This window comes from Rhinatrema bivittatum, chromosome 5, assembly GCF_901001135.1.
Source record: "Rhinatrema bivittatum chromosome 5, aRhiBiv1.1, whole genome shotgun sequence".
In the NCBI taxonomy this organism is placed as follows: Eukaryota; Metazoa; Chordata; class Amphibia; order Gymnophiona; family Rhinatrematidae; genus Rhinatrema; species Rhinatrema bivittatum.
Genome location: NC_042619.1, coordinates 360,311,265 through 360,338,896, shown reverse-complemented (window position 1 = coordinate 360,338,896; position 27,632 = coordinate 360,311,265). Strand labels below are relative to the sequence as shown.

General features: G+C 43.7%; 1 protein-coding gene across 3 annotated transcripts in view; it reads right to left on the bottom strand.

Moving 5' to 3' along the window:
- The window catches only part of UGGT2 (UDP-glucose glycoprotein glucosyltransferase 2), a 1,031,439-nt gene that overhangs the window by 954,969 nt on the left and 48,838 nt on the right, over positions 1–27,632 (bottom strand). For all 3 annotated transcript variants that reach the window (XM_029604715.1, XM_029604718.1, XM_029604716.1), the window contains exons 3-4: positions 16,559–16,689; positions 3,537–3,649 (exon numbers count right to left, since the gene is read on the bottom strand). In XM_029604715.1, coding sequence (XP_029460575.1) covers positions 3,537–3,649; positions 16,559–16,689 — 244 coding nt within the window. The remainder of the gene's footprint in view (positions 1–3,536; positions 3,650–16,558; positions 16,690–27,632) is intronic.

Here is a 27,632-nt window from a genome sequence, read left to right as displayed (position 1 = left end):
TATTTTGCAGCGGCCACCAGTCAAGATAAATATACAGGTGTGGCTATTCTGCTACACAAGGATTTTCAGGGTGTTATACAACAACATTTTTCTGATCCAGAGGGGCGATATGTCATGGTACAATTTCAGCTTGAAGGTGTTACGTATACCCTGGTTAATGTCTATGCACCAGTGCAGGGTCAACCTATCTTTTACACTGCATTGGGTCACTACCTACAGCAGGCGGTTGAAGGCCATTTGGTATTAGTTGGTGACTTTAATTTGACGCTGGATCCCAGGGTAGACAACACTAAGGGTAGTAGCTCGGGCGCAGGTACAGCCAGAGCGCGGGTAAAGAAACTAATGAAAAAATGGAATCTTATAGATGTCTGGAGGTTCCAGTACCCCCATAGCCAAAATTATACCTTTTTTTCTAAACCCTACCAGTCCTATTCTAGGTTGGACTTTTTCCTTTTAGATAAATGTTTGTTACCACAATATTGCAAGGCTGATATTCATCTGATCACATGGTCGGATCATGCCCCAGTCGAGCTTATCTTGTATGGTTCTACCAAACAAGAGGGGGGGGCGCTTCTGGACTCTCAATAACTCGTTATTGGGGGACGAACATTACTGTTCGCAACTGGAAGGGGAAATTAAAGAATATATTAATTTTAATGTACAGGATGACATTAACCCTTCAATGGTTTGGGAAGGCCTTAAAGCAGTAATTAGGGGTCGATTAATAGCAAGGGCGTCCCATGTGGAAAAGATTAGGCTACACAAACAACAGCAGCTCCGGCGAGAGATCCTGGATCTGGAACGAATCCATAAACAAACCTTGAATAAGGCCTGTTATGCTAAGCTCCTGCGGGCTAGATCTGAACTCTCGTCTCTTGAGTTAGAAACTATAGCTTTCCAACTGCAGAGGCTACAACAGGAACGATTTGAAGGTGGGAATAAGGCGAGTCGCTGTTTGGCTCGATACTTGCACAACGAGTAGCCCAGCGGCAAATTACACAAATTAAATCAGAAAGGGGCACTTTGCTCACTAAGCCGGAGGATATGAGGCAAAGATTCATGGAATTCTACAGGGCCCTTTATACCACAGATCCCCTGATTCTAACTGATCGTATTGACCAGTATCTGCAGGACATAACTCTCCCTGGAATATCTGATCTTGAAAGGCAGTTTTTTGATAAAGATATTACGGAACAGGAAATAGTACAGGTGATTAAGGGGTTAAAAGTCAAGAAGGCACCCGGGCTTGACGGGTACACAGCCCTATTCTACAAAAAATTCGCCACCCTAATCATTCCCTTATTGCAGGAATGGTTCAATTTATTGAAGTCTGGAAATCCTCTTATGATTAGTGCCAATGTAGCTGGGATTTCTATACTGGCCAAGCCGGGATGGGACCCACTGTGTGTGGATCATATAGACCTATCTCCTTGATCAATATTGACCTAAAGATTTTTGCTAAGATCCTTGCAAATAGACTAAAGAGGGTCATGACCAAACTAGTACATCTGGACCAGACGGGGTTCATACCGGGCCGCATGACGGCTTCTAAATAAATAAATAAAATCCAATTATTTATTTATTATTAAAGGCTTTTATATACCGACTTTCTTGATACAAATCAAATCAACTCGGTTTACATCGAACTAAGCAGTAAATATAAACCAACCACTCAACAAGAGACAATTTAAAAGGAGCATAAAGTTACATTATAACAAGGATGCCTTAACTGGGAGTAGGAAAAAAATTAAGACTTTTTGTTATTTTATTCTTAATTACTTGTGGAATATTTCTATAATTATTCCTTCATGATGATAGTACATATATGTTATGTAGATCAGTGACTCAAACTCCTACTTTACTGAAAACTGATTTGTATTTTTTAGGCAGCAAAATACGAAAAATATGCAAGTGTGTGAATACCTTTGCAAGGCACTGTAAATAATTTTGACTATATATTTGCAGGAAAAATAAATTCTCTCTCGCCATACTTATGTGCACACAGACATACTCAAGTAAGTTCATAGCAAAACCAGAAATAGTTCAAACTACTGCACAATACAAATATTTATATTTTATAAAATGTTCTGATATGTCTTTTAATGGAAAAGCAGCCTGGAAAGAGGAAGGCCCAACTGACCTTATACGGACATTTCTGGAGAGAAAAGGAAAAATACAGCCACCAGAACATTACGTCACAACTGAAGTATGCCATTTCTACTACAGGATTTGGGAAAAGGGAAGCAACCAATAAACGGTTCCACCACTTACTATCAATGTTCGACTGAAGCAAAATCTGCAGGCAAAATCTGCCAGCATTCCAACGGAAAATTGTGCAGAAATCAAAGATCAAGCAACATAGGAGAAAGGACACTGAAAACAACTGGTACTTCCTTTACAGCACGCACATGCTTTCTTAAATAATGATAGCACATTTTAAAAGAAGGAATGGTTTAGAGGTTGGGGCACAGGATTAAAAATGTCCCAAGACGCAGAATTCAAGACTCCCCTTTTCCAAGGTTGCACAATCTATGACAAAACGATGTCATCTCCCTGTACATCAATGGCTATTGAAATTAAAGAATTTAGTTAACTTGGTGGTTTAGGGAACTGTGGTAACTTCTTTTCTAGGAGCCTGAATGAAGGTGGATACTGAAGTTTATACTGCTGTATGTGATTAGGGTGGACATTTAGTAGTCATGAGAAAATATTTATTTTGAAAATTAGTAATACTGCTGTGTTAGAATGAGAACCTGGGTGTATGATGTCAAGGGACTGACGGTTTTATTGATTTTCTAAGGGTTGATATGGGATTTTTATAGTCTGTGGTTTCTCTTTTGTTGGATTGTGTGGGTTATTTAAAAGCATATGCAATATGTGTAAATCGCTGCAAGCATATTAACAACATATTAACAACAATACATAAGCATAAATAAATGGAATTAAAATTTGTCTTCAATTTTTGCAGGTCAACAATATTTTTTATATATATTTTTATATATATGTAAACCCCCCCCCCCCCCCCACTGTTTCATGCAGCAACAGCAACTTAATTGCAGAAACTTGCAGCCCATGTAGCTGCAAGACAGTGGATACCTTGGACCCACTTACCCAGCAGTTCGTTTTCCAAGAGAAACTACTCAGGAAATTTCCCTTTGAAAATTGCTTCTAGGTACAAAAGTAATCCAATTTAAAATGTATTCATCTATAATCCACCTTTATCAATCATTTACCTTAGCCAAAACGGTGTACAAAATACCCATGCACTTTGAATCTGCTTTTCTTGTAGGCAATACAAATTTTCTGGAAAACGCTGCACATGCATTTGAAATTCAAATCCACACAATCCGTACCCCACTCTTGGGAATGCCTCCCCCCCCAAGACAGCCTCAAGTGCCAACGCTGTGGAAGCCTGCATGTACTTTTAACAGGGCAGAGGCAAGCCAACTTACCCTGGCAAACTGAGAATTGCCCTTGAAATTTAGAAAGTTCATAGCTAAGACACACTGAATTATTTTTTTTTGCCAAGGGCTTACCTCTCAGCCGCGTTCTTCAGGAGCCTTTTGATGTCATTAGTCCTGCAGGTGTGCTCTCCATGAATAACAGCAAAGGCACTACAGCCTTCTGGAGGTGGCTCATCAGCTGCAATCTAGCATTTCAATAATTAGGTTAAAATAGGCTACTTTAATTGCATTCCAACATAAAATTAACACCTATGCCTTGATTAAAATAACTCATCAGCTAATGCCAAGACATACTTCTAAATCTGCATGCCAGAATCTTGAGAAAGAACATTCTTAAAAAAATCAAAAAAGATTTACAAGTTGTCCAAGCAAAATGTTATTGTAATTCCAATTAAACACTGGATACAGAGGCAAGCTGTTTCCCCAGACGGGAATACAACTACAGACCTTTATCCCCTCTGTACTAAAACCTCATAAAAATTACTCACATGTACACAGTGATTCTTGGGTGACTGCAGTTTATAAAATAGAACCTTTACCCTGAGCTAAATTAAGCTAAAATATACCTGTTAACAAGCTATCAATATAAAGGAAAATTAGTTAGTTGTTTGTTTTTTTTAATTAACATTTTATTGATGTACACTGACTAGTAAACATCAGTCTATGGGTTCAGGTAAAATTTTGACTCATTTAAATAAGGCTAGGGAAGACCTGAAGAGACTTGAATCAGCTAACTTAGTACACATGATGAATATTACTAAGCAAACTTATTTTGAAGGAAGCGATAAGGCCGGCAAACTGCTTGCGCATAGGCTAAAAAAGACGATACTGCGGAACAATATCCTCAAGATAAAAGATAACGGGGGGTCAATACTCACTGATAATGCTGCGATACGTGATCGCTTTCTCCAATTTTATGCGGATCTTTATAGTGTATCTTGCCTGATAATTTTCGTTCCTGTACTACCATGGATCAGTCCAGACTCCTGGGTTTTGCCCCCCCACCCCCTTCTAGAAGATGGAGATAGAGAAGTTTTCAAAACAAAACTCCGCCTTATATAGGATGGTGTCACCTACAGTCCAGCAGTATTACTCAATGTCAAAGCAGAATGGCTCTCAAAAAACCACCATAACTATGTACAATAACCCTTCAACAAGAAAAAGAAATAACCGGTTCACTTAACCCTCCTAGGAACTGAACATGTAGACCCACTTGAGGACAGGCAATACAATTTCTGCAGATCTGAAAACAAATCAATCAATAATTGAGCAGACTCTCCCTTACTTCCATGCGTTCCCCAGACGGGACTCTGGACTGATCCGTGGTACTACAGGAATGAAAATTATCAGGTAAGAAACTAATTTTCCTTTCCCTGTACATACCCGGATCAGTCCAGACTCCTGGGATGTACCAGAGCTTTCTTACTTGGGGTGGGATCTGGAGAAGCCTGCTCTAAGCACTGCTTCTCCAAAGCTTCCTTCACCAGCTGCCTGAACATCCAGTCTGTAGTGTCTGGCAAAGGTATGCAAAGACTTCCAAGTGCCGCCCTGCAGATCTCCTGCGGTGAGACATTTGACACTCCCAAGAAGCCGCCTGCGAACAAGTAGAATGAGCCCGATGACCAAACGGTATAGGCTTACCATGCAGCAAATATGCCGAGCCTATAGCCTCTTTCAACCAGCGCGAAATTGTAGCTTTAGATGCCATATTTCCTCGTTTCGGACCAGCCCACAACACAAAAAATGGTCCATCACACAAAACGCATTAGTAACTTCCAGATAACGCAACAACGCTCGAACATCCAGCTTCCATAAGTCTTTAGACATAGGATCTGACTGGTCCAAAACGGGAAATGATGGAAGCTCCACTGATTGATTCACGTGAAAAGCAGACACCACCTTTGGAAGAAAGGATGGAACTGTCCGCAAGGACACACCAGAATCTGAAATTCTCAGAAACGGCTCCCTACAGGATAGAGCAGGATAGAGCCTAGAACTCCGATACCTGTGAGCACAGGTGATAGCGATAAGGAAAATCACATTTAACATGAGATCATTTATTGTAGCCATTTTCAGAAGCTCAAAGGGTGCCGTACACAGAGCTGAGAGAACTGAGTTCAGATTCCAAGAAGGACAAGGGTGCCTGATCAGGGGACATAAATGCTTTGCCTCCTTTAGGAAACGAGCCACATCAGGGTGAGCAGCCAACACCACGCCTTAAATGGAACCGCGCAAACAACCAAGAGCTGTCACCTGAACCCTTAGGGAACTACACGATAAGCCCTTGGCGAGTCCAGATTGTAAGAAACCTAAAATATCCGACACTGAAGACAGAGTAGGCACAATCGCCTTGTCCATGCACCAAGATTCAAAGATTCTCCACACGCGCACATACGCGAGGTTGGTAGATGTCTTGCACGACCAGAGAAGTGTCGCCACCACAGTGTTCGAATACCCTTTGCTCCTCAGGTGGTGCCTCTCAAAAGACATGCCGCTAGACAAAAAGAGATCGACCTCTTCCAAACACACGGGCCCTTGATGGAGAAGGTCCAGGAGCAGTGGAAACCACAGGGGACCCGTCACTGCTAGATTGACCAGGTCCGCACACCAAGGCCTTCTCGGCCACTCTGGAGCTACGAGGATGACTTCTTCTGGGTGTATCTCCACTATCCTGAGCACTTTGCCTATCAGCGGCCAAGGACGAAAATGCACAGCAGCATGTCAGTCGGCCATGGCAGCACCAGGCCATCTACCCCTTCTGCTCCTGTTTCTCTGCGGCAACTGAAACGCCAAGGCCCGCCCCACGTGTCACATATGAGCTGGAAACCTTTGTCAGCGAGCTTCCATTCCCCAGGATCGAGGTGGTGCTGACTGAGAAAGTCCGCCTGAATGTTGTCGACTCCTGCTATGTGAGACGCTGTAACACTTACTAAATGCTTCTCCGCCCAGCTGATCAGCTGCCGGGCTTCCGTGGCCACTGGCTGGCTCTTGGTTCCCCCTTAGCGATTGATATAAGCCACCGTGGTCGCACTGTCAGAAAAAATTCTGACTGACTTCCCCTGGAGGAGAGGGTGGAACGCTTGCAACGCTAACCACGCTGCCCTGGTTTCCAGATAATTGATCGACCACTGAGATTCTTCCTGGGACCATTGTCACTACACCGACTTCCGCAGGCAAACCACTCCCCAACCAGAAAGGCTGGCGTCCGTGGTCACCACTGTCCATTCGGGTACCTCCAGGGGAACACCTCGGATAAGTTGTCCGAGATAAGCCACCAATCGAGACTGGAGCACGCCATATCCGTAAGAGGGAGAGGTAAATGAAACTGTTTGGAGACTGGATTCCAACGCGAAAGCAATGCTGACTATAAAGGATGCATATGAGTGACGGCCCAGGGCACCAGCTCCAGGGTGGAAGTCATGGAGCCGAGGACCCGCAAATAATCCCGCACTCTGGGGAGACAGTTGGCCAATAAGCCCCGCACTTGTCCTTGTAGCTTGACAATTCGGTCCAAGGTAAGGAACACTCTCCCCTGTTGAGTGTTGAATAGAGCTCCCAAAAACTCCAAAGACTGGGTGGGCACCAGTCAGCTCTTGGCTAAGTTGATCACCCAACCCGGTCATCACAAGAGTTGAAGCACTTTTCAAATTGCCAACTGGCCGAGCAACTCCAACTTTGCCTGAATTATCCAGTTGTCCAGGTATGGATGCACCAGAAACCCCTCTCTGCGCAGATGAGCCGCGACCACAACCTTGGTAAACATTCTGGGCGTGGTGGCAAGACCGAAGGGCAAAACTTGAAACTGAAAATGGCGACCCATCACCAAGAACCTCAGAAACATCTGGTGGTCGGCCCGAATGCCTATGTGAAGATATGCTTCTGTTAGGTCCAGTAACGCCAGAAACTCTCCTTTTCTTACCGAGACAATGACTGACTGTAACATCTCCATGCGAAACCATGGCACCCTGAGGCAGTGGTTTATGCGCTTCAAATCCAGAATGGGTCAGAAGGACCCCTCTTTTTTGGGGACTACGAAGTAAATGGAATAACGCCCTTTTTGCTGCTCCGCCTGAGAAACCGGGGTGATGGCGCCGAGTTGCAGAAGGCGTTGCAAGGTATCTTGTACTGCCTGTCGTATCTCTTCGTAACCACATGGGGAGACCAGAAACTGCTCCGGAAGGCGGTGTGCAAAATCTAAAGCATAGCCTTGATTTATCACAGTAAGGACCCACTGGTCTGATGTCACCTTGACCCATTCCTCATAAAACAGGGACAATCTGCCTCCGACACCCGGAACCGAGGAATGGGTCGGCGTCCCTTCATTGGGAAGTCTTGGCCCCTGATGCGGACTGGGTAGCCCCGGTTCTGCCAAAGCGATGGCCATGAAAAGGCTGAGACCAGGACTGTTGGCGACTGGATGCTTGCCGAAAGGAAGAACCTGGAGCTCTGGACGGACGAAATCTCAGATTCCCTCTGAATCGAGACCGTGAAGAAAAGAAGCCCCTCGACTTGGGCCTATCCTCTGGCAGTCTATGAACCTTGTTCACCCCCAGGAATTGAATCATATCCTTGAGGTCCTTGCCAAAAAGCAATATACCCTTGAAAGGCAACGACCCCAGCTGAGCCTTGGAGGAAATATCCACCGACCAGTTTCTTAACCACAGGAGCTGACGAGCCGAGACTGCAGACACCATGGATCTGGCCGAAGTCCGTAACAGATCATAAAGTGCATCCGCACTATAAGCGCTCGAAGCTTCCAGATGCCCAGCTTGCTGTGCTTCTGCATCGGAAAGACCAGTATTAGCCCATAACTGCTGGACCCAGCGAAGGCCCGCTCGGAAGGCAAAATTGCTCCACATAGCTGCTCGCATTCCCAGTGCCGAGATTTCAAAAATTTTCTTGAGCTGCAGCTCCAACTTTCTATCCTGCAGGTCCTTCAGGGCTGTAGCACCCGTAACCGGGATTGTAGTCTTTTTGGTGACTGCGGACACCACTGCGTCCACCTTGGGCACCCGCAGTATGTCAATTACTTCCTCTGGAAGAGGATATAGCTTATCCATAACCTTGCTAACTTTCAATCCCAGATCCAGGGTATCCCATTCTCTATATAGCAAGTCCGTGGCAGAAAAATGAAAAGGAAAGGAAGTAGCCGGGCCCCTCAGAACCAACAACACTGGGTCCATGGCCATTAGCCTGGACTCCTCTGGCAGCCCATCTATGCCTAGCTCTCAGAGTATGGCAGGGATAAGCTGAGCCAACTCCTCCCTCCTAAACAGATGGACCTCCTTAGGGTCATCTCCCTGTGAGAGCCTCATGCTGGATCCTGTGGATGTTGATCAGGGTCTGTATCCACCCCCATCGGAGGCTTGCCCTGCGGGTCCTGGTCCCCTGGGTCCGTATCCTGACTCGTGAAATCAGTATCGGTCTGATGAGCCCATGTACGCAAAGGGCGCTTAGCTTTGGAGGACCCAGAGACTCCCTTAGACTTAGACCGCTTTTGAGAAAGAGACTTAGGCCACTAGAGGAAGTTTTACCCCCAGCCTGCAGCTTCCCTTCCCTCCTGGGGGGAAGGAGGAAGAGGAGGAGGAGTCAGAAGCCACCTCGGGGCTATCCTCCATTGCAGGTGAGAGAGGCTGTAAAGGTTCGCTTCCTCCAGGAAACCCTGGCTGAGGAGAGAGAGAAGGCGGGAGAATCCCCTCCCCATAGCTGCACGAGTCGCTGATCTAAAAAAGACTCCAAAATGGCCTCAGTTCGCACGCTGAGCGGGACCGGATCTGCCTCAGCTGATCTCGGTGCAGCTAACACTGAAGGAGCTCGGGCAGCCTTGCCTTTAACCATTTTCGCGGCCCCGGAGGATCCCTCCCCCCCCCCCCGGGAAGACACGCCAAGCACAGCCCCTCCCGAGAAAGATGTGCGTGGGCCGAGCCACATGCGCGGTACGCAGACGAGCGCGGCAGCGGGCCTGAGGAAACTACAATTCAATTCTGTAAAAAATAGAAAAATAATCGCGATCCACCCGACCGCCGCGTCAAGGAGGAAAGAGAGAGCCGCAGCACTGGTGATACTGACAGAAAATGAAAGAAAAATCAAAACTTTTTTTTTTTTTTTAAAGACTTGCCCGGCAGTGGTCCACGGGCCTGATCCAGCGGGGTTGAGTGAACCGGGCTTCCCAGTGTCACACCCAGAGCTGCTAGCTTGGAACAAGAGGGCCCTCAACCCTGTAATGTAGCTGCCTCAAAAACCAGCGGGGGATGGTCCCCTCAGGACCTTACAAACCCCCTGGGAGGCTCAGACCAGAAACTGCTCCTTTTTTTTTTTTTTTTTTTAAATCAAAGCAAAAAGGTTTTACAGACCGAAATCTCTCAAACTCACAAAACACACTACTCTAACTCCAATGAGCAATCAGCACAGACTGTAGGCTTTGCACCTCCACTATGTGCTGGAGACAGAGAAATACTGCCGCGTAGGTGGCACCATCCTATATAAGGCGGAGTTTTGTTTTGAAAACTTCTCTGTCTCCATCTGCTGGGGGGCGGGGTGGGGGGGCAAACCCAGGAATCTAGACTGATCCGGGTGCATACAGGGAAGATTAGTTTTACTGAGAACAAGGTTTCCCAGCCTCCTTTCCCAGTCATGCTAAAGTTGTGATGAAAATATGGACTGTAAGTAGTAGGCAACAGAAAATGAAAATGCAGAAGTACTGTGTGCTTACTGAAAATATATGCCTATGAATACACTGTCTCTTTCTACTGACTTTGTCTTCAAATGTATAAACCAACGGGCCCCTGAGTATCTCTCCCAACGTCTCCTACACTCCCACAAGGGAACAGACCTCCCAATTGGCCCTCTTTTCCTCCCCTCCCTCTGGCCTCTGTCAGATCAATTTGCATGAGACTTCAAGAATTCAGATGCATTGCCACCAAAATATGGAACAAGATACTGCTACCCCTAAGCCTCTACAACAGTTACCTCGCCTTCTGGAAGAAAATCAAGGCCTAACTGACAGCCAGGCCTTCCACTAGATTCCACGAGAGAGACTCTTCCTTCTATTGCCGGCATGCCAGAACTTCCTATTCCCAAGCCCATAGCTTCTGCCACCACCTAATTAATGGATCCTTACTCTGCCACCACCTAATTAATGGATCCTTACTCTCTCTATACTCTCTATATGGATCCTTACTCTCTCTATACTAGGTGCTCGAGTATGAGCGCACAAACTCAGCCATCCCTACTGAATGGATTCTTACTGCTTCTTATTATACCCATTTCAATATTCACACCTTTTATTATCTACTATCCTATCTGTATATATTAGGGATGTGCATTCGTTGGGCCATTCGTTTCATGGGTACACACATTTTATTAATGAATTACGCCCATACCCATGAAACGAATGGCCCAACAAAAAACCCACAAAAAAAAAAAAAAAAAATTCCCAGAATCTCTCTAATTGTATAGCTGTCATTATAATCTGTTTCTGTGGGATCATTTACTAGCTAAAGGACAAGTAAACTTTCAGAAAGTGTCTTGCCCTACCCAGCTTGACCTAGGTGTAAACTGTTTCATTTTGGGGTTATAAGTGCTGTGGGATCTTTTACATTTACTAGCTAGAGGACCAGTTCCAGAAGAGTCCAGGTATAGCCAGATTGGGTGTGGCTCACTCAGTGGCTAGAGGTAGCTAACTTGTGAGCCAGCAGAAACAATACAGACTGTGCACAGCCCAGGAGAGGAGCCAACTGTTCCAGTGCAGATAAGATACTAGTTTTTGGAAATACTGCTGTGTTTCATAATCCCTTTTTATTCTAGTATTGTATATTAATCTGTGGTTCCTTGATATTGGCTTGCTTCTGTATAGAAAACTGCTCTGTGATTTCAAATCCCTTTCTATTCCATATTGTATACTACTCTGTTTGGTTTCTTGATTATATTGTATACTAATCTGTTTGGTTTCTTGATATTAGATTGCTGTAAGATTCAAAAAACCCACAGAAAAAAAAAAAAACAAATTCCCAGAATCTCTCTAATTGTATAGCTGTCATTATAATCTGTTTCTGTGGGATCATTTACTAGCTAAAGGACAAGTAAACTTTCAGAAAGTGTCTTGCCCTACCCAGCTTGACCTAGGTGTAAACTGTTTAATGCATACAGAAATTCCAGATCAGAAACCAAAGGAAAAAGCTCATGGTGATGGATGACACTGTCATCAGAGGCATTAATCTCTTCCCTTGCACAAATGCAAAGAGAAAAGTGGATAACAAAACTCAACTAAATAGGTCACAAAAGGAGTCCAGGAACAGCAGTAACCTGAACGAAGAAAGCTGGAAAGCTATGAGCACAAATGCTTGTAGTTTGGGTAATAAAATCCCAGAGCTGCAAGCCCTAATGGTGGAGGCGGACTTGGACGTTGTTGCTGTCACGGAAACGTGGTTTACGGAATCTCATGACTGGGATACGGCAATACCAGGCTATAACTTGTTAAGGAAGGACAGAGAGGATAGGAAAGGGAGAGGAGTGGCTCTTTATGTCAGAAACAATATCCAAGCATCTAAGCTGCAAGGAAGATGGGGCAAAGAAGAAGCACTATGGGCCAACTTAAAAAAAGCTGGGGCATCCATTTTTATTGGAGTGGTTTACAGGCCTCCAAACCAAAAGGAAGAGCTGGACAGAGATCTGGTTGAAGACATCCACAGGATAGCAAAGAAAGGAGAAGTGGTGATCGTTGGAGACTTTAATATGCCAGATGTAGACTGGAGAATCCCATCTGCAGAATCTAATAATAGTAGAGAAATAGTAGATGCCCTGCAAGTAGCTTTGTTCAAACAAATGGTAATGGAACCCACGAGAGAAGGAGCTATACTTGACTTAGTGCTCACTAATGGAGATGTCTCAGACGTCCAGGTGGGAGCCCACCTCAGCACCGGTGATCAAACGGTATGGTTTAATATCACAAAAAGGACACGGAAAAGAAGCACAAAAACCCAAGTTTTGATGTTCAAAAACACAGACTTTGATGAAATGGGGAAGTACCTGGAGGAAGAACTAAAAGGCTGGGAAAAAGAGAGAGATGTGGATCAACAGTGGACCAATCTAAAAGGAGCAATTACCAAGGCAACTAATCTATATGTTAGAAAAGTAAAGAAAAGCAAAAGAAAAATGAAACCTATCTGGTTCTCAAAGGAGGTGGCTGACAAAATAAAGGCTAAAAGAACAGCGTTCAAGAAATATAAAAGATCCCAAAAGAAGAAGCACAAAGAAGAATATCTGGTAGAACTGTGGGAGACAGAAATTAATCAAGATGGCAAAAAGTCAAGCGGAAGAGAGGATTGCCAAAGAGGTAAAGAGTGGTAACAAAACATTTTTCAGATACATCAGTGAAAAGAGAAAAGTTCAAAGTGGTATATTGAAATTGAAAGGTGGAAAGGATCAATGTGTGGAGAGAGACGAAGAAATGGCAGAAATATTAAATGAATACTTCAGTTCAGTGTTCACTAAAGAGGACCCTGGAGAAGGACAGTCACTAATTAACAAGAAACTGGAGGGGAATGGAGTAGATGTAACTCCATTTACAGTAGAAAATGTATGGGAAGAGCTGGTGAAACTGAAAGTGTACAAAGCCATGGGGCCTGATGAAGTTCATCCCAGAATACTGAGGGAGCTCAGAGATGTGCTGGCAGGTCCACTGTGTGACCTGTTCAATAGATCCCTAGAAACGGGAGTGGTGCCGAATGATTGGAGGAGAGCGGTGGTGGTCCCGCTTCACAAGAGTGTGAACAGAGAAGAGGCTGATAACTACAGACCGGTTAGCCTCACTTCGGTGGTGGGAAAAGTAATGGAGTCACTGTTGAAAGAGAGAATAGTGAACTATCTACAGTCGGGAGAATTGCTGGACCAGAGGCAGCATGGATTCACCATTGGAAGATCCTGTCAGACAAATCTGATAGAAGTTTTTGACTGGGTAACCAAGGAATTTGATCAAGGAAGAGCACTCGATGTCATCTACTTGGATTTCAGCAAAGCTTTTGACACTGTCCTGCACAGGAGACTGGTGAATAAAATGAGAAGCTTAGGAGCGAGTGCCGAGGTGGTGGCCTGGATTGCAAACTGGTTGACGGACAGAAGACAATGTGTGATGGTAAATGGAACTCTCTCTGAAGAGAGAGCGGTTTTAAGCGGTGTACCGCAGGGATCGGTGTTGGGACTGGTCCTTTTCAATATCTTTGTGAGCGACATTGCGGAAGGGATAGAAGGTAAGGTATGTCTTTTTGCAGATGACACTAAGATCTGCAACAGAATGGACACGCCGGAAGGAGTGGAGAGAATGAGACAGGATTTAAGGAAGATGGAAGAGTGGTCGAAGATATGGCAGCTGAGATTCAATGCCAAGAAGTGCAGAGTCATGCATATGGGGAGTGGAAATCCGAATGAACTGTATTCAATGGGGGGAGAAAGGCTGATGTGCACGGAGCAGGAGAGAGACCTTGGGGTGATGGTGTCTAATGATCTGCAGTCGGCGAAACAATGTGACAAGACGATAGCTAAAGCCAGAATAATGCTGGGCTGCATAGAGAGAGGAATATCGAGTAAGAAAAGGGAAGTGATTATCCCCTTGTACAGGTCCTTGGTGAGACCTCACCTGGAGTATTGTGTTCATTTCTGGAGACCGTATCTCCGAAGAGACAAAATGGAGGCGGTCCAGAGAAGGGCGACCAAAAAGGTGGAAGGTCTTCATCAAATGACTTATGAGGAGAGATTGAAGAATCTAAATATGTACACCCTGGAGGAAAGGAGGAGCAGAGGTGATATGATACAGACTTTCAGATACTTGAAAGGTTTTAATGATCCAAAGACAACGACAAACCTTTTCCGTAGGAAAAAAAGCAGCAGAACCAGGGGTCACGATTTGAAGCTCCAGGGAGGAAGATTCAGAACCAATGTCAGGAAGTATTTCTTCACGGAGAGGGTGGTGGATGCCTGGAATGCCCTTCCGGAGGAAGTGGTGAAGACCAAAACTGTGAAGGACTTCAAAGGGGCGTGGGATAAATACTGTGGATCCATAAAGTCAAGAGGCCGTCAATGAAGAATGGGTGGCTCGCCAGAATGACGGCTACTGCCTGGAGATAATACCCTTATTCAATAAACATACACATGGTTACTGTGACTCCAACATCGCTCTAAGCTTCAACAGCAAGAGAATATGTGGAAAAAAGGATTTGCACTCACAAACCGGGGAGTAGCTGGCTTGTTACGGCGGTTACTACCCCAAACCAAATAAGCCTGATACTTCACTTTCAATGCATATCCAGCATAGCTCTCTGCTTCAACGGCAGGGGAGAAGAAAAACTGATACTTCACGCGTATCCAGCATAGTTCCCTGCTTCAACGGCAGGGGAGAAGAAAAACAACCAATAAGGGCTGAATAACATAGTCTGGGTAAAACAAATAAGCATGGGTGTAGCTTGCTTATTGCGGCGATTACTACCCTTAACTAATCAAGCTTGATATTTCACTTGGATGCAGCTCCATCACTGCTCTCTACATTAATGGTGGGGGTGGAAGGGAAATAGAACCAAAGAGCTAAGAGAAACAGATATGAGAAAAAAATGTGTGAAGCTTGCTGGGCAGACTGGATGGGTCGTTTGGTCTTCTTCTGCCGTCATTTCTATGTTTCTATAAATGCATTTCCCTAGAATATATGCTCCACCTTTATGGTTAATTTTCTTTATTTTGAATATAAATTATGATGCAACTGTAAGTGTAATTTATCATTTTGATTGTAATCTACCTAAGATAGGGAAAGGCAGAATATTAAATGTTTATGAATAAACAAACCGTTCCATTTGTGTTAGAGTTGGGCTAAAATATTGCAATCCATGATCACAGTCAAAAGCTCCAGACATTAATTGCTTTTTAATGGTCAGGTATGGTGTTTTGGTAATCATAGATCAGAGAGGATTAGTCTGGAGAAATTGAGGTATTTTACAATCCAAGATCATTATCCAAAATTAAAATCTTGCTGTTTTTTACAGATCAAATTTATTAAGACCCCTACTCAACAGAAAGAGCCAGATAATGAGCAGATACTTTGAATTAGATATTTTAGTCATCTTTAGTGTATAATTCAGAATGTACTTTTCATTATTTTTTTGATAAGTATGTGGGGGGGGTCCTTTCTTCCTGTTTATCCCTAGAGATCTTGTTGCATCTACTTTTGACAAAATACTGTTCCTCAATGCATATGCTACACTTGGTATGACACTATAGCCAAGTGGAGAGCAGCCTAGCGGTTACATCAGCAGTCTGAGAACCAGGAGTTCAAATCCTGATTCTCCCACAAACTCCATGTGACCTTGGGCAAGTTAATGAATCCTTCACTGCACCAGACACAAACTTAGGCGATTACCACACAGTAAATGCCTTGCAGTAGCAATAACGTGCTGTATTTTCAACACTGTGCGTAATTTACCCCAAATATCGGCAAAATGGTAATACGTTATTAGGCAATTTCTTGGAAATGAAGTAACATGGTTTGCCTGAAAAATCAAAAGCCGCATTATTTTCTTGAGTCTTAGCTACAACAAAAGAGCTGTAACTAACTTTCCTAGGAGCGTCAGGACACTAGCTTGCATCCTGATGCTTCCGGGCAATTTCTGAAAGGGACAAATGATCTCCCCCTACCCCAACGAGACCCCTGTAGAGGCAGCCTTAAAAAAAATTAAAATATAATTTCAGTCATGCAGCGAATGTCCCTCCCTCCCTTGCTGGGCTTCACTGAGCTACTATTGCCCACCAAGGTATCTGTGGTAATTTAAAGGGAAGACCTAACAAAAATGTCTGCAAGAACATAAGAACATGCCATACTGGGTCGGACCAAGAGTCCATCAAGCCCAGCATCCTGTCTCCAACAGTGGCCAATCCAGGTCATAAGAACCTGGCAAGCTCCCAAGAACCTAGCCCACACTATCCATAAAACGTTTGTTCTCATTCACAGTATTTCTGAACTGATACTGCAGTACAGTATTGTATGTGCATACACAGACTACACACATACATATATGCATACGCCACAAATACAGCTCACAGACAGATGTGCCTACCTGTTGAAACATCATAACAGCTGGAGAGCATGCCCCTATAGAAAAGGCAAACTTCAGCAAGCTCATCTGCAAGTCAGATAAAAACTGCCCCGCTTTCTTCAAGATCAGATTATAATAAGCATGTTCTGTTTCTGGAAAAATAAAAACCAACAAAGCCCAACTTTTATTGTCAGAGCTGCAAACATTTGATTCCAACTATCAAATGGAACTTTTTCAGTGTTCAAATCACTGGAATATTCCAATAATTAAGTCCTTGCAATTTCATTTTAGAACAATTTGATTTTTCGTTTGTTTAAAACATGAATAGGCAGCAATTACAACATTTAAGAAAACAATACAGTATGAACCTGAGAAAGAATAAATGCAGGCAAATTTTCAACGTTCACCACAGCATCCTGAACAATTCAAACAGCACAGACATGGTGTTCCATTAACAGACAGGGCTGGCGCGTCCTGATAGGCAAACTATGCGGTCGCCTAGGGCGCTAGCCATTAGGGGCTGGCAAAAAGTAGCCAAATGAGACCGTGAGCGGAACCCATCCCACTCATGGCAGAGAGGAATAGAGAGTCAGTGGCCACGAGAGGCGCCTCTGTTTGTGTGTGTGAGTGAGTGAGGGGGATTATCAAATATTAAGCTGCGTGAGTCTTTGGAGATCAACTTCCGGGGGCGGGGGGGGGGGGGGAGGAGATTATAAGCTTAGCCTTTCCACTGCCCATATTGTGAATAGGTTTGTCCCAGGCTATGATACTTTTACATTTTGTTATCCAACTTCAAACTGCAGAAGTATTCAATTTCCTATTTAACAGTGTGCCTTCTTGTTAAAAGTAAAGCAAATATTTAATCAACTATGATTATCATCTTCCTAATGTCCTGATATTGACATAAAATGCCAATCTCCAATCTTGCTAGAATGTTTTTCTCAAATCTTTACCAATATGGCACTTTACTTTATCCCGTCATTTATCAACAGGTAAGCCTAAACCAGATACAAAAATGAACCAACTGTAAATCTTCGGCACACTTCATCCTTATGTCTTTTTCATTAAACATAACCTTTCAGGCGTATCAGACGTTGAGAAATGCAGACAAATCTAACTTGCAGCCCACTGCTCCTTCTTTACACCATCATCTGGCCACCACCGTGGCTTCTTCCATTACTGACCCCCTAGCTATTCCTTCTCCTTTTTCCCCTGCCATCACCCCTTCCTCTCACCCCTACCCACTAATCACTCCTCCTTCCAGCATGGCCCTCCTGCAGAGGCGTGTTGAGCCCCGGGATTACAGCTGGCAAGGAATTTAGGACTATGAGTTTAGGTGCTCGCAGTCCCCATCCTGGCAGGGTGGCAGACTGTGAGCACCTGCAACTTGTAAGCAGTATTCTTGAGGGCTGAAGAATTTATTACAAAAGAGGATGACACCCACTGAAATCTCAATGGAGGATATGTTAGATTAGAAGTACTACATACTCTCTTCCACTCCTCCTCTCTCCCCCCAATCACTTCTGTCCCAAATATCTGCCATTCCTCCTCACCCCCACCTGATCCATCTTGCTTTGTCCTCCCCCTCTGATTCATAAGAACATAAGAAATTGCCATGCTGGGTCAGACCAAGGGTCCATCAAGCCCAGCATCCTGTTTCCAACAGAGGCGAAACCAGGCCACAAGAACCTGGCAATTACCCAAACACTAAGATCATCCCATGCCACTGATGCAATTAATAGCAGTGGCTATTCCCTAAGTAAATTTGATTAATAGCCGTTAATGGACTTCTCCTCCAAGAACTTATCCAAACCTTTTTTGAACCCAGCTACACTAACTGCACTAACCACACCCTCTGGCAACAAATTCCAGAGCTTTGTGTGTAAAAGATTTTTATTGGGTGAATCACAAAATATATACAGGAACAAACTCAGCATATAGTCAAGGGTATATAAACAAAGATACATCCAAAATGATCAAAATGCTGACTAAGCAACTGTCACACCCTTTTAACAATAAGCAGTTCTATCCATCTCCCCCCCCCCACCCCAAGTACCTCTGATGCCCCTTCCCCCCTCCCTCCCCAAGGAGTCCTAAATAAACCACGGATAATCTCCATTTACTCTCCGAATACTCAATGACAAGCATTAAAAACCAAACTTCTAGTTCTGTGGGGCAAAGCTTGGATATAGGGCTCCCAGGTGTGAAGAAATAATTTCCTCCGTTTGGGTGAGCTACAGGCATAGAGCTGTTCCAGAGCTTTATTGTGCATTGAGTGAAAAAGAATTTTCTCCGATTAGTCTTAAATGTGCTACTTGCTAACTTCATGGAATGCCCCCTAGTCCTTCTATTATTCGAAAGTGTAAATAACCGATTCACATCTACCCGTTCAAGACCTCTCATGATCTTAAAGACCTCTATCATATCCCTCCTCATCCGTCTCTTCTCCAAGCTGAACAACCCTAACCTCTTCAGCCTTTCCTCATAGGGGAGCTGTTCCATCCCCTTTATCATTTTGGTTGCCCTTCTCTGTACCTTCTCCATCGCAACTATATCTATTTTGAAATGCGGCGACCAGAATTGTACACAGTATTCCAGGTGCGGTCTCACCATGGAGCGATATAGAGGCATTATGACATTTTCCGTTTTATTAACCATTCCCTTCCTAATAATTCCTAACATTCTGTTTGCTTTTTTGACTGCTGCAGCACACTGAGCCGACGATTTTAAAGTATTATCCATTATGATGTCTAGATCTTCCTGGGTGGTAGCTCCTAATATGGAACCTAACATCGTGTAACTACAGCAAGGGTTATTTTTCCCTATAAGCAACACCTTGCACTTGTCCACATTAAATTTCATCTGCCATTTGGATGCCCAATCTTCCAGTCTTGCAAGGTCCTCCTGTAATGTATCACAATCCGCTTGTGATTTAACTACTCTGAATAATTTTGTATCATCCGCAAATTTGATAACCTCACTTATCGTATTCCTTTCCAGATCATTTATATATATTGAAAAGCACCGGTCCAAGTACAGATCAAGAACATAAGAACATGCCATACTGGGTCAGACCAAGGGTCCATCAAGTCCAGCATCCTGTTTTCAACAGTGGCCAATCCAGGCCATAAGAACCTGGCAAGTACCCAAAAACTAAGTCTATTCCATGTTACCGTTGCTAGTAATAGCAGTGGCTATTTTCTGAGTCAACTTAATTAATAGCAGGTAATGGACTTCTCCTCTAAGAACTTATCCAATCCTTTTTTAAACACAGCTATACTAACTGCACTAACCACATCCTCTGGCAACAAATTCCAGAGTTTAATTGGGCGTTGAGTGAAAAAGAACTTTCTCCGATTAGTTTTAAATGTGCCACATGCTAACTTCATGGAGTGCCCCCTAGTCTTTCTATTACCCTTTTTCCCAGGTTGCCCATCACTCCAGCTCTCTCCATTCCCAGAGCTCTCTGCTTCGCTAGGGCTCTGCTAACAGTTCCCATGTTTGCTGGAGTCTCATAGCAGAGCACACATGCTATACTTTGAGCTGCCTATATGTTTGGCACGTATGCGCAAAGATTACGAGCTATGTGCATAGGTTCTTGTGACTGCTCCTCAGTGGCCAGCGGGGTGCACATGCACATCCCCAACAGTTGCCAACAGACACCACGTCCAGAGGCTGCATATTATGGGGTGCTTTTCCAAAACATTTACATGCATAAAATGAGTATACATTTACATACATGCTATTTTGTAAACATCACGTGTGTGTGTATTTTAGATCTTGCAAACACATTTATGCGCAAAAGTTAAAAAAGGGGTGATCTCGGGGCGTCCTGGAGCAGGGTCAAGAAGTACACACACAAGTTGCTTTTAATAAGAGACTTATTTGTCAGCTTATTTCCATAATTTTACACCTGCTAATCATCTTTCACAATTGATATAGACTCATTTATTGTTCACTACTGGTTGCTGGGAGAAGTGGGAGGAGTTCAGAGTGAAGAACTGGGAGGGTCTTGATGACCTGGGTGAGGTTTTGGCAAACTGGGGATTTCAAGTACGCATGCATGTTTTAAAATATACCAACTTCCAGCAGAAACAGGGTTTTACACGAGCAAGTCTGTTTTATTCCACGTGTAAAATATATGCACATATGTTTTTAAAATAGGAAGAGATGCATTTTCAAAGCATTGGATATTTGCGCATGAGGAGACATTTTCGTATTTTACAATATACGCGTACCCGATATATGTACCAGATGTCCATGCAGCCATATATGCGTGTATATGGGACCACGTGGAGTTGTCTGAAAGTTAGTCTCCCTATATGCAGATCAAATGTCATACGGGACTGACTTTTTTTGTTTTCTGATGAATCTTTCTATTTTCTATTCTAATGCCTATTCTCAAACCTTTGTGCTGTGACTCATTAATGAGCATGATACTTTTCAAACAGACATAAAACTGAAGAATCCGTTTTGCACTTGTATACATTACTAGGAAGCATTTACCTAGCCCTGAATTCCTCCCCCTTCCATTTTTTTTCCTCTCTGTATATCTCCAACCCCCAAGCAACATTTCTTTCTTTCTTGATTTATTGCTCACCACTCCCACTGGGGCTACAAGGAGAGATGCATATTAAAACATAAATATATTAAAACACAAATTAAGACTGACATTTTAAAATTACACAGATTTAAAGATTTCAGAGCTCAAAGGCCTTTGTAAACAGTCAGGCCCTAACGAAACTCACCTCTGAAATCTACCTTCGGCACAGCTGCTCTGGTAAAAAGAGATTGCAACAGCAACAGCTATCTTCCCTCCCTCTCTGGGGTCAAGTACACCAGCTCTGAATAGTAAACCACAGCGCAGAGTGCTGCAGCCTGACCATTGGGACTCACCCGTTGTGAGCTTATTTTATCTTCATAGATAACTGTTTGTAAGTAATGTACTCTGTTTGTAAATTTGCAAAATGTTTTTGGAAAACATTGGTTTGAAAATGCCATTTAAATTATATGAATTATTCAAAAGCTTGATTCCCAGACTTTCCCATTTTTGCATGTCTTGAAAAATCTAAGTTTCTTAATCCCTTAATGAGATTTACATGGAGGTCTTTAAGGAGACCTTTTTTGTCAGTTCCAAAGTGTCTGATCATTTTAACTTCAAAAGTAAAATTCCTGGAGTGTTTTAAATGTTCCTTTAATTATCCTGATTGCAAAAGTCATAGATGCATTGGCTGGTTGTCAAATTATGCATCCAAATACATACATATAGGGGTAGATCAATATTATCAAAACTATTATCACAATTTCCCAAATATATTTTTTAACATTCAAAATATTTAATATCCAATTGATCCAATACAAAATACTTTTTATTAATCAGAATATATTACTATGTTATAAATATAAAATTTTTATATAATCAATGTGTTACCAACTCTGTTTCACTCAAAACATCATTAAAATAATGATAAAAATCCCCCACTAATATTCTTATATCCCCACAATTGGTCTTCTATCCCAAATGTTATAGTATTGCTTCTCATTCTTTGTTATATCCCTCCTTATTATAATAAGGGGTATAAGGGGTAGTTTTGAATGGTGGTTGTATGGTGATGTGTGAATGTGGTGTGTTGTATGAGTGTATGCTTATGAGAACTGCCAGGCAAGAATCTGAGAACTGTAGTTAGTGCCAAAGCAGTTACAAGGTATTAAAGTAAACAACTGATAAGAATTCAGAGAGGTCTGAACTGATAAGAATGCCAAAAAGAAAAAGACATCACTCCTGCCTGCCTCAAGCTACTGTCAATTTTAGACAAATAGTATAAAAGTGAGAAAAACTATAAGGGCTCAGATTGCTCTACACTCCAGACTTCCAGAAGTATAGGTTTCCTTTGTAGAAGTAGTTTTCTGCAATCAGCTCTTTTGTATTATCTGGCTTTATTTAATTTCTGTTCTATCATCCTTTGCTTAGCAATTGCTCAAATAAACTTGCTGTTAAGTACTTGGAACCATAGTATATTAACTCAGAGAGAGTGTGTTGGGCAAACCCCTCGGTAAGTCCTGTGGGTGTGCAGGTAAGTCCCTTGGTAAATCCCAACTCTGACCTGGTCAGTGAGCATGCATGTGTGTATTTGGTGGGCCAGTCCTTGGGTAAATCCCATTTCTGTCCTGCTCAATGAGCATGTGTGTGTGATAGGCTGTCGGGTAGTCTTGTGGCCGTGCAAGTGAGCCCTCAGGGAAATCTTAGTATGTGCAGTCTGAACCCAGAACAGATAATTGGGCTTCCATTAGTAGAGGGACCCGCTAGGCTGGAACTGAAGGACAGACATCCTCATCAGAGATCCACATCAGCTTATCCACTCAGGGATGCTGGCAAAACGGAAGAATCCAGTGCCAAACAATGAAAAATTACTACTTACCTGATAATTTCCTTTTCTTTAGGACAGTCAGATGAATCCAGAACAAGCAGGTTATGCACTTCTACCAGCAGATGGAGACAGAGTGAACAGACATCACAGTATATATATATACCCCTGCAGTGACATCAGCCTGCCAGTATTTTCTTCAAAAGCAACTATGAACAGACTAACAAGACTTGATTAAAAACAGATAACCATTGCAATACTCAGCCAACAAGCAATACTGCGCTCAGACAAGAATGTAATAACATTAGTCTAGGGCTGGAGTAGCACTTATCAGTAATACCTGTAACACCTAGGCACACAGGAGGATCATTATGCATTCGGCAGCCAAGGGAGGGAAGCTGGATTCATCTGACTTTCCTAAAGAAAAGGAAATTATTAGGTAAGTAGTAATTTCTCATTTCTTAGCATCCAGTCAGATGAATCCAGAACAAGTGGGATGTACCCAAGCTACTCCCGAATAGGGCTGAAGGCTGCCCGTGGTCCAGTCAAAACTACATGTGCAAAGGACGCATCCTCCTGGGCCTGAACATCCAGGCGATAATACCTGGAAAAGGTGTGTAAGGAGGACCAGGTCACAGCTCAGCAAATGTTGACGGGAGACAACAATCTGCTCATGACACTGCCTGAGCCCTAACTTGACTAGATAATGGCTTCTCAGCATCCACATATGCAGCCAAGACTACCTCCTTAATCCAGCAAGTGATGTAGCCTGCAAGGCTGGCTCTCCCTGCATAGTACCACTGTGAAGGCCAAACAGGCGATCCAACTTCCGCAAAGGCTCAGGAACTTCCAGATACCTGACAATATGCCTCTTGACATCCAAGAGCTGCAACAGACAACACTCCTCTACATCTCTCTCTGTCCAGAGACAGCAAGGAAATGGACTGATTCAAGAGAAACTCAATGACCACCTTCGGTAAAAAGGAAAGAGCAGTACGCAGCTGAACCGCCCCTGGAGTCATCAGGAGAAATGGCTCCTGGCAAGATGAGGTCTGCAGTTCGGAAACCCTACGTGCAGAACAAATTGCCACAAGGAACACCATTTTCAAGGTCAGCAACCGCAAGTACAGACTACGTAGTGGTCTAAATGTAGGGCCTGGCAAAAAAAAATCCAATACCAAATTAAGGCTCCATAGGGCCAATGGAACCACAAAGGAGGATGAAGATGTTTCACTCCTTTCAGAAAATGGCCACATCAAGATGAGCTGACGAAGTTCCACCATGTACCTGAGCCCTGAAACAGGCAAGACTTGTACCTTTAAGGAATTGAGAGCCATGCTTTTATTCCAGTCATCCTGCAAAATTACAAAATGAGCGGAATCCTGACCAAGGAAAGGAAGAGTACCTCGATCCTCGCACCAGGCCTCAAACACTCTCCAAATCCACACATGAGCCAAGGAAGTGGAGAATTTTCTAGCTCTTAGCAAGATGGAAATTACTGCTGCAACATATCCACGTTTCAGCAAGCAGGCCCTTTCAAGGGCCATATCATAATAAAAAATCGAGTTGTATCTTAGTGAAAAATAGGTCCCTGATGCAACAGGTTCCTGTGCGCTGGAAGTCGAAGAGTCAAATCCACCAGGAGCCTCCACAGATCTGCATACCACAGTCTCTTGGGCAAATCTGGAGCATTCAAGAGCACCATCCCTCTGTGGTGTTCGATCCTTCGAATCAGTCTGCCCAGCATGGGCCTTGGAGGAAAGCATACAGCAACTTGCATTCCGGACACTCCTGCTCTAGGGTATCAATCTCCAATTACGTCCTCCTGCGGCTGAAGAAATGCGGAACGTTTGCATTACGCAGTCACCAAAAGGTGATCCCAGCGATTCCAAATCAGCTGAAATGCCTTGTCTGACAATGCCCACTCTCCTGGGTTCAGACTCCCTGCTGAGAAAGTCTGCTCTTACTTTATCTTTGCCTGCAATGTGTGAGGCTGAGATCATCTGGAGATGCAGCTCTGCCCATTCCATAAGATGATCTATTTCCCGCAACACCTGTTGGCTCTTGGTACCTCCCTGTCGACTGTTGCAAGTCACAGTCATTGTATAGTCCAACATTATTTGAAGACTGATTTGAAGGATCGAACACCACAGAGGGATGGTGCTCTTGGTCGCTCCAGGTTGGCCCAAGAGACTGTGGTATGCAGTAGAGATGTGAATCGGAACCAGAATCGGATCCGATATCAGTTCCGATTCACATCTCTATAGAAGTGAATCGGAACCAGAATCGGATCCGATATCAGTTCCGATTCACATCTCTAGTATGCAGATCTGCGGAGGCTCCTGGTGGATTCGACTCTTCGACTTCCAGCGCACAGGAACCTATTAAAGCAGGGACCTGTTTTTCTCTAAGATACAACTCAATTTTTTATTATGATATGGCCTTTGAAAGGGCCTGCTTGCTGAAATGTGGATACGCTGCGGCAGTAATTTCCATCTTCCTAAGAGCTAGAAAGGTCTCCACTTCCTTGGCCAATGTGCAGGTTTGGAAAGTGTTTGAGGCCTGGTGCGAGGATCAAGGTGCTCTTCCTTTCCTTGGTCAGGATTCCACTCTTTTTGGAATTTTGCGCCTGCAGCTGTCGCCAAATTATAAACATGCCAACTGGACCACCCTAGCTTCCAGCCGATTGATGTTCCAGAGAGACTCTGCCCTCCAGTGCCCTTGTGCTGTCAGCTCCCCAACCAAGGAGACTCGCATCCATTGTCACTAATAGCCAATCCGGTGGAGTTAGGGAAACTCCCCTTCATAGATGAGCCGCCTGCTGCCACCACTGCAGTTGGGAGGAGACCTCCATCAGCAGGTGGAGCCAAATCGAATAGTCCTGAGACTGTGGATTCTACCAAGTCAGCAGGGAGCACTGAAGAGGACATATATGCACCCTCGCCCACGGCACCACTTCTAGGGTTGCCGCCATTAAGCCATACAGTCGGGCGCAGAGTGTTCAACAACAGACGGAGTTGAGCTAGCAACTTCTGAATTCAAGCTTCCAACAGGTACACCTTGTCTAGCTTCATGTCAAACTGAACCCCGAAGTATTCCAACAACTGAGTAGACTAGGTTCACCACCCAGCCAAGCTCCTGCAACAGGGAAATAACCTTGTGAGTCACCAGGCGGCTCTCTTCCAGCGACTTGGCTTGAATCAGCCAGTCGTCCAATTACAGGTGTACTAGGATTCTATCCTTTCACAACTTTGCCGCAACTACTACCATTACCTTGGAAAAGCTTCTGAGAGCAGTGGCCAGACCAAAGGGCAGCACCCAAAATGGAAAGTGGTGCCCCAGAACCGCAAACCGCAGAAAACAATGTGAAGATACGCTTCGGACAGATCCAGGGATGTCAAAAATTCCCAACTGCACAGCCATTATAACTTAGCCCAAGGTTTTAATGTGAAAATGTTTCACATTTGAGGTCCAGGATGTGACAAAAGGAGCCCTCCTTCTTTGGCATGATGAAATAAATGGAATATCACTCCATAGTTTCTTGAGACATGGGCACTGAGACCACAGCTGTCAGACTGAGGAACCTTGTCAATGTACACTCCACTGCTCACTTCTGTGGGAAGAGGCAGGGGGATTCCATGAACATGTCCCAAGGAACACTGAGAAACTCCATTGCAAATCCTTCTTGCATCACTTCCAGGACCCACTGTAATTTCAACCCACCTCTGATAAAAGTGAGACACACATCCCCCTATCTCCTGTTTCCAGGGATGGGTCGGTAAACCTTCACTGGGAGGCTCAGGAAGTGCCACTACCTGAGCCCACACCCCTTCTGGCAAGTTAAATGTAAGACATTGATAAGACAGGCTAAGAGAGAATTTGAAAAGAAGTTGGCCGTAGAGGCAAAAACTCACAGTAAAAACTTTTTAAAATATATCCAAAGCAGGAAGCCTGTGAGGGAGTCAGTTGGACCGCTAGATGATCGAGGGGTTAAAGGGGCACTTAGAGAAGATAAGGCCATCACGGTAAGATTAAATGATTTCTTTGCTTCGATGTTTACTGAAGAGGATGTTGGGGAGGTACCCATACTGGAGAAGGTGGTTTTCATGGGTAATGATTCAGATGGACTGAATCAAATCACGGTGAACCTAGAAGATGTGGTAGACCTGATTGACAAACTGAAGAGTAGTAAATCACCTGGACCAGATGGTATACACCCCAGAGTTCTGAAGGAACTAAAACATGAAATTTCAGACCTATTAGTAAAAATTTGTAACCTATCATTAAAATCATCCATTGTACCTGAAGACTGGAGGATAGCAAATGTAACCCCAATATTTAAAAAGGGCTCCAGGGGCAATCCGGGAAACTACAGACCGGTTAGCCTGACTTCAGTGCCAGGAAAAATAGTGGAAAGTGTTCTAAACATCAAAATCACAGAACATATAGAAAGTCATGGTATAATGGAACAAAGTCAGCATGGCTTTACCCAAGGCAAGTCTTGCCTCACAAATCTGCTTCACTTTTTTGAAGGAGTTAATAAACATGTGGATAAAGGTGAATTGGTCGAAGTAGTATAATTATTTATTTAACATTTTTATATACCAAAATTCATGTAGCAAAGTTACATATCACTTCGGTTTACATTATAACAATAACAAGCATGTAAGAATGCGATTACATTAAACAGGGGAATAGACTTGGATTAGAGTGAACAGGGTAATAAATCC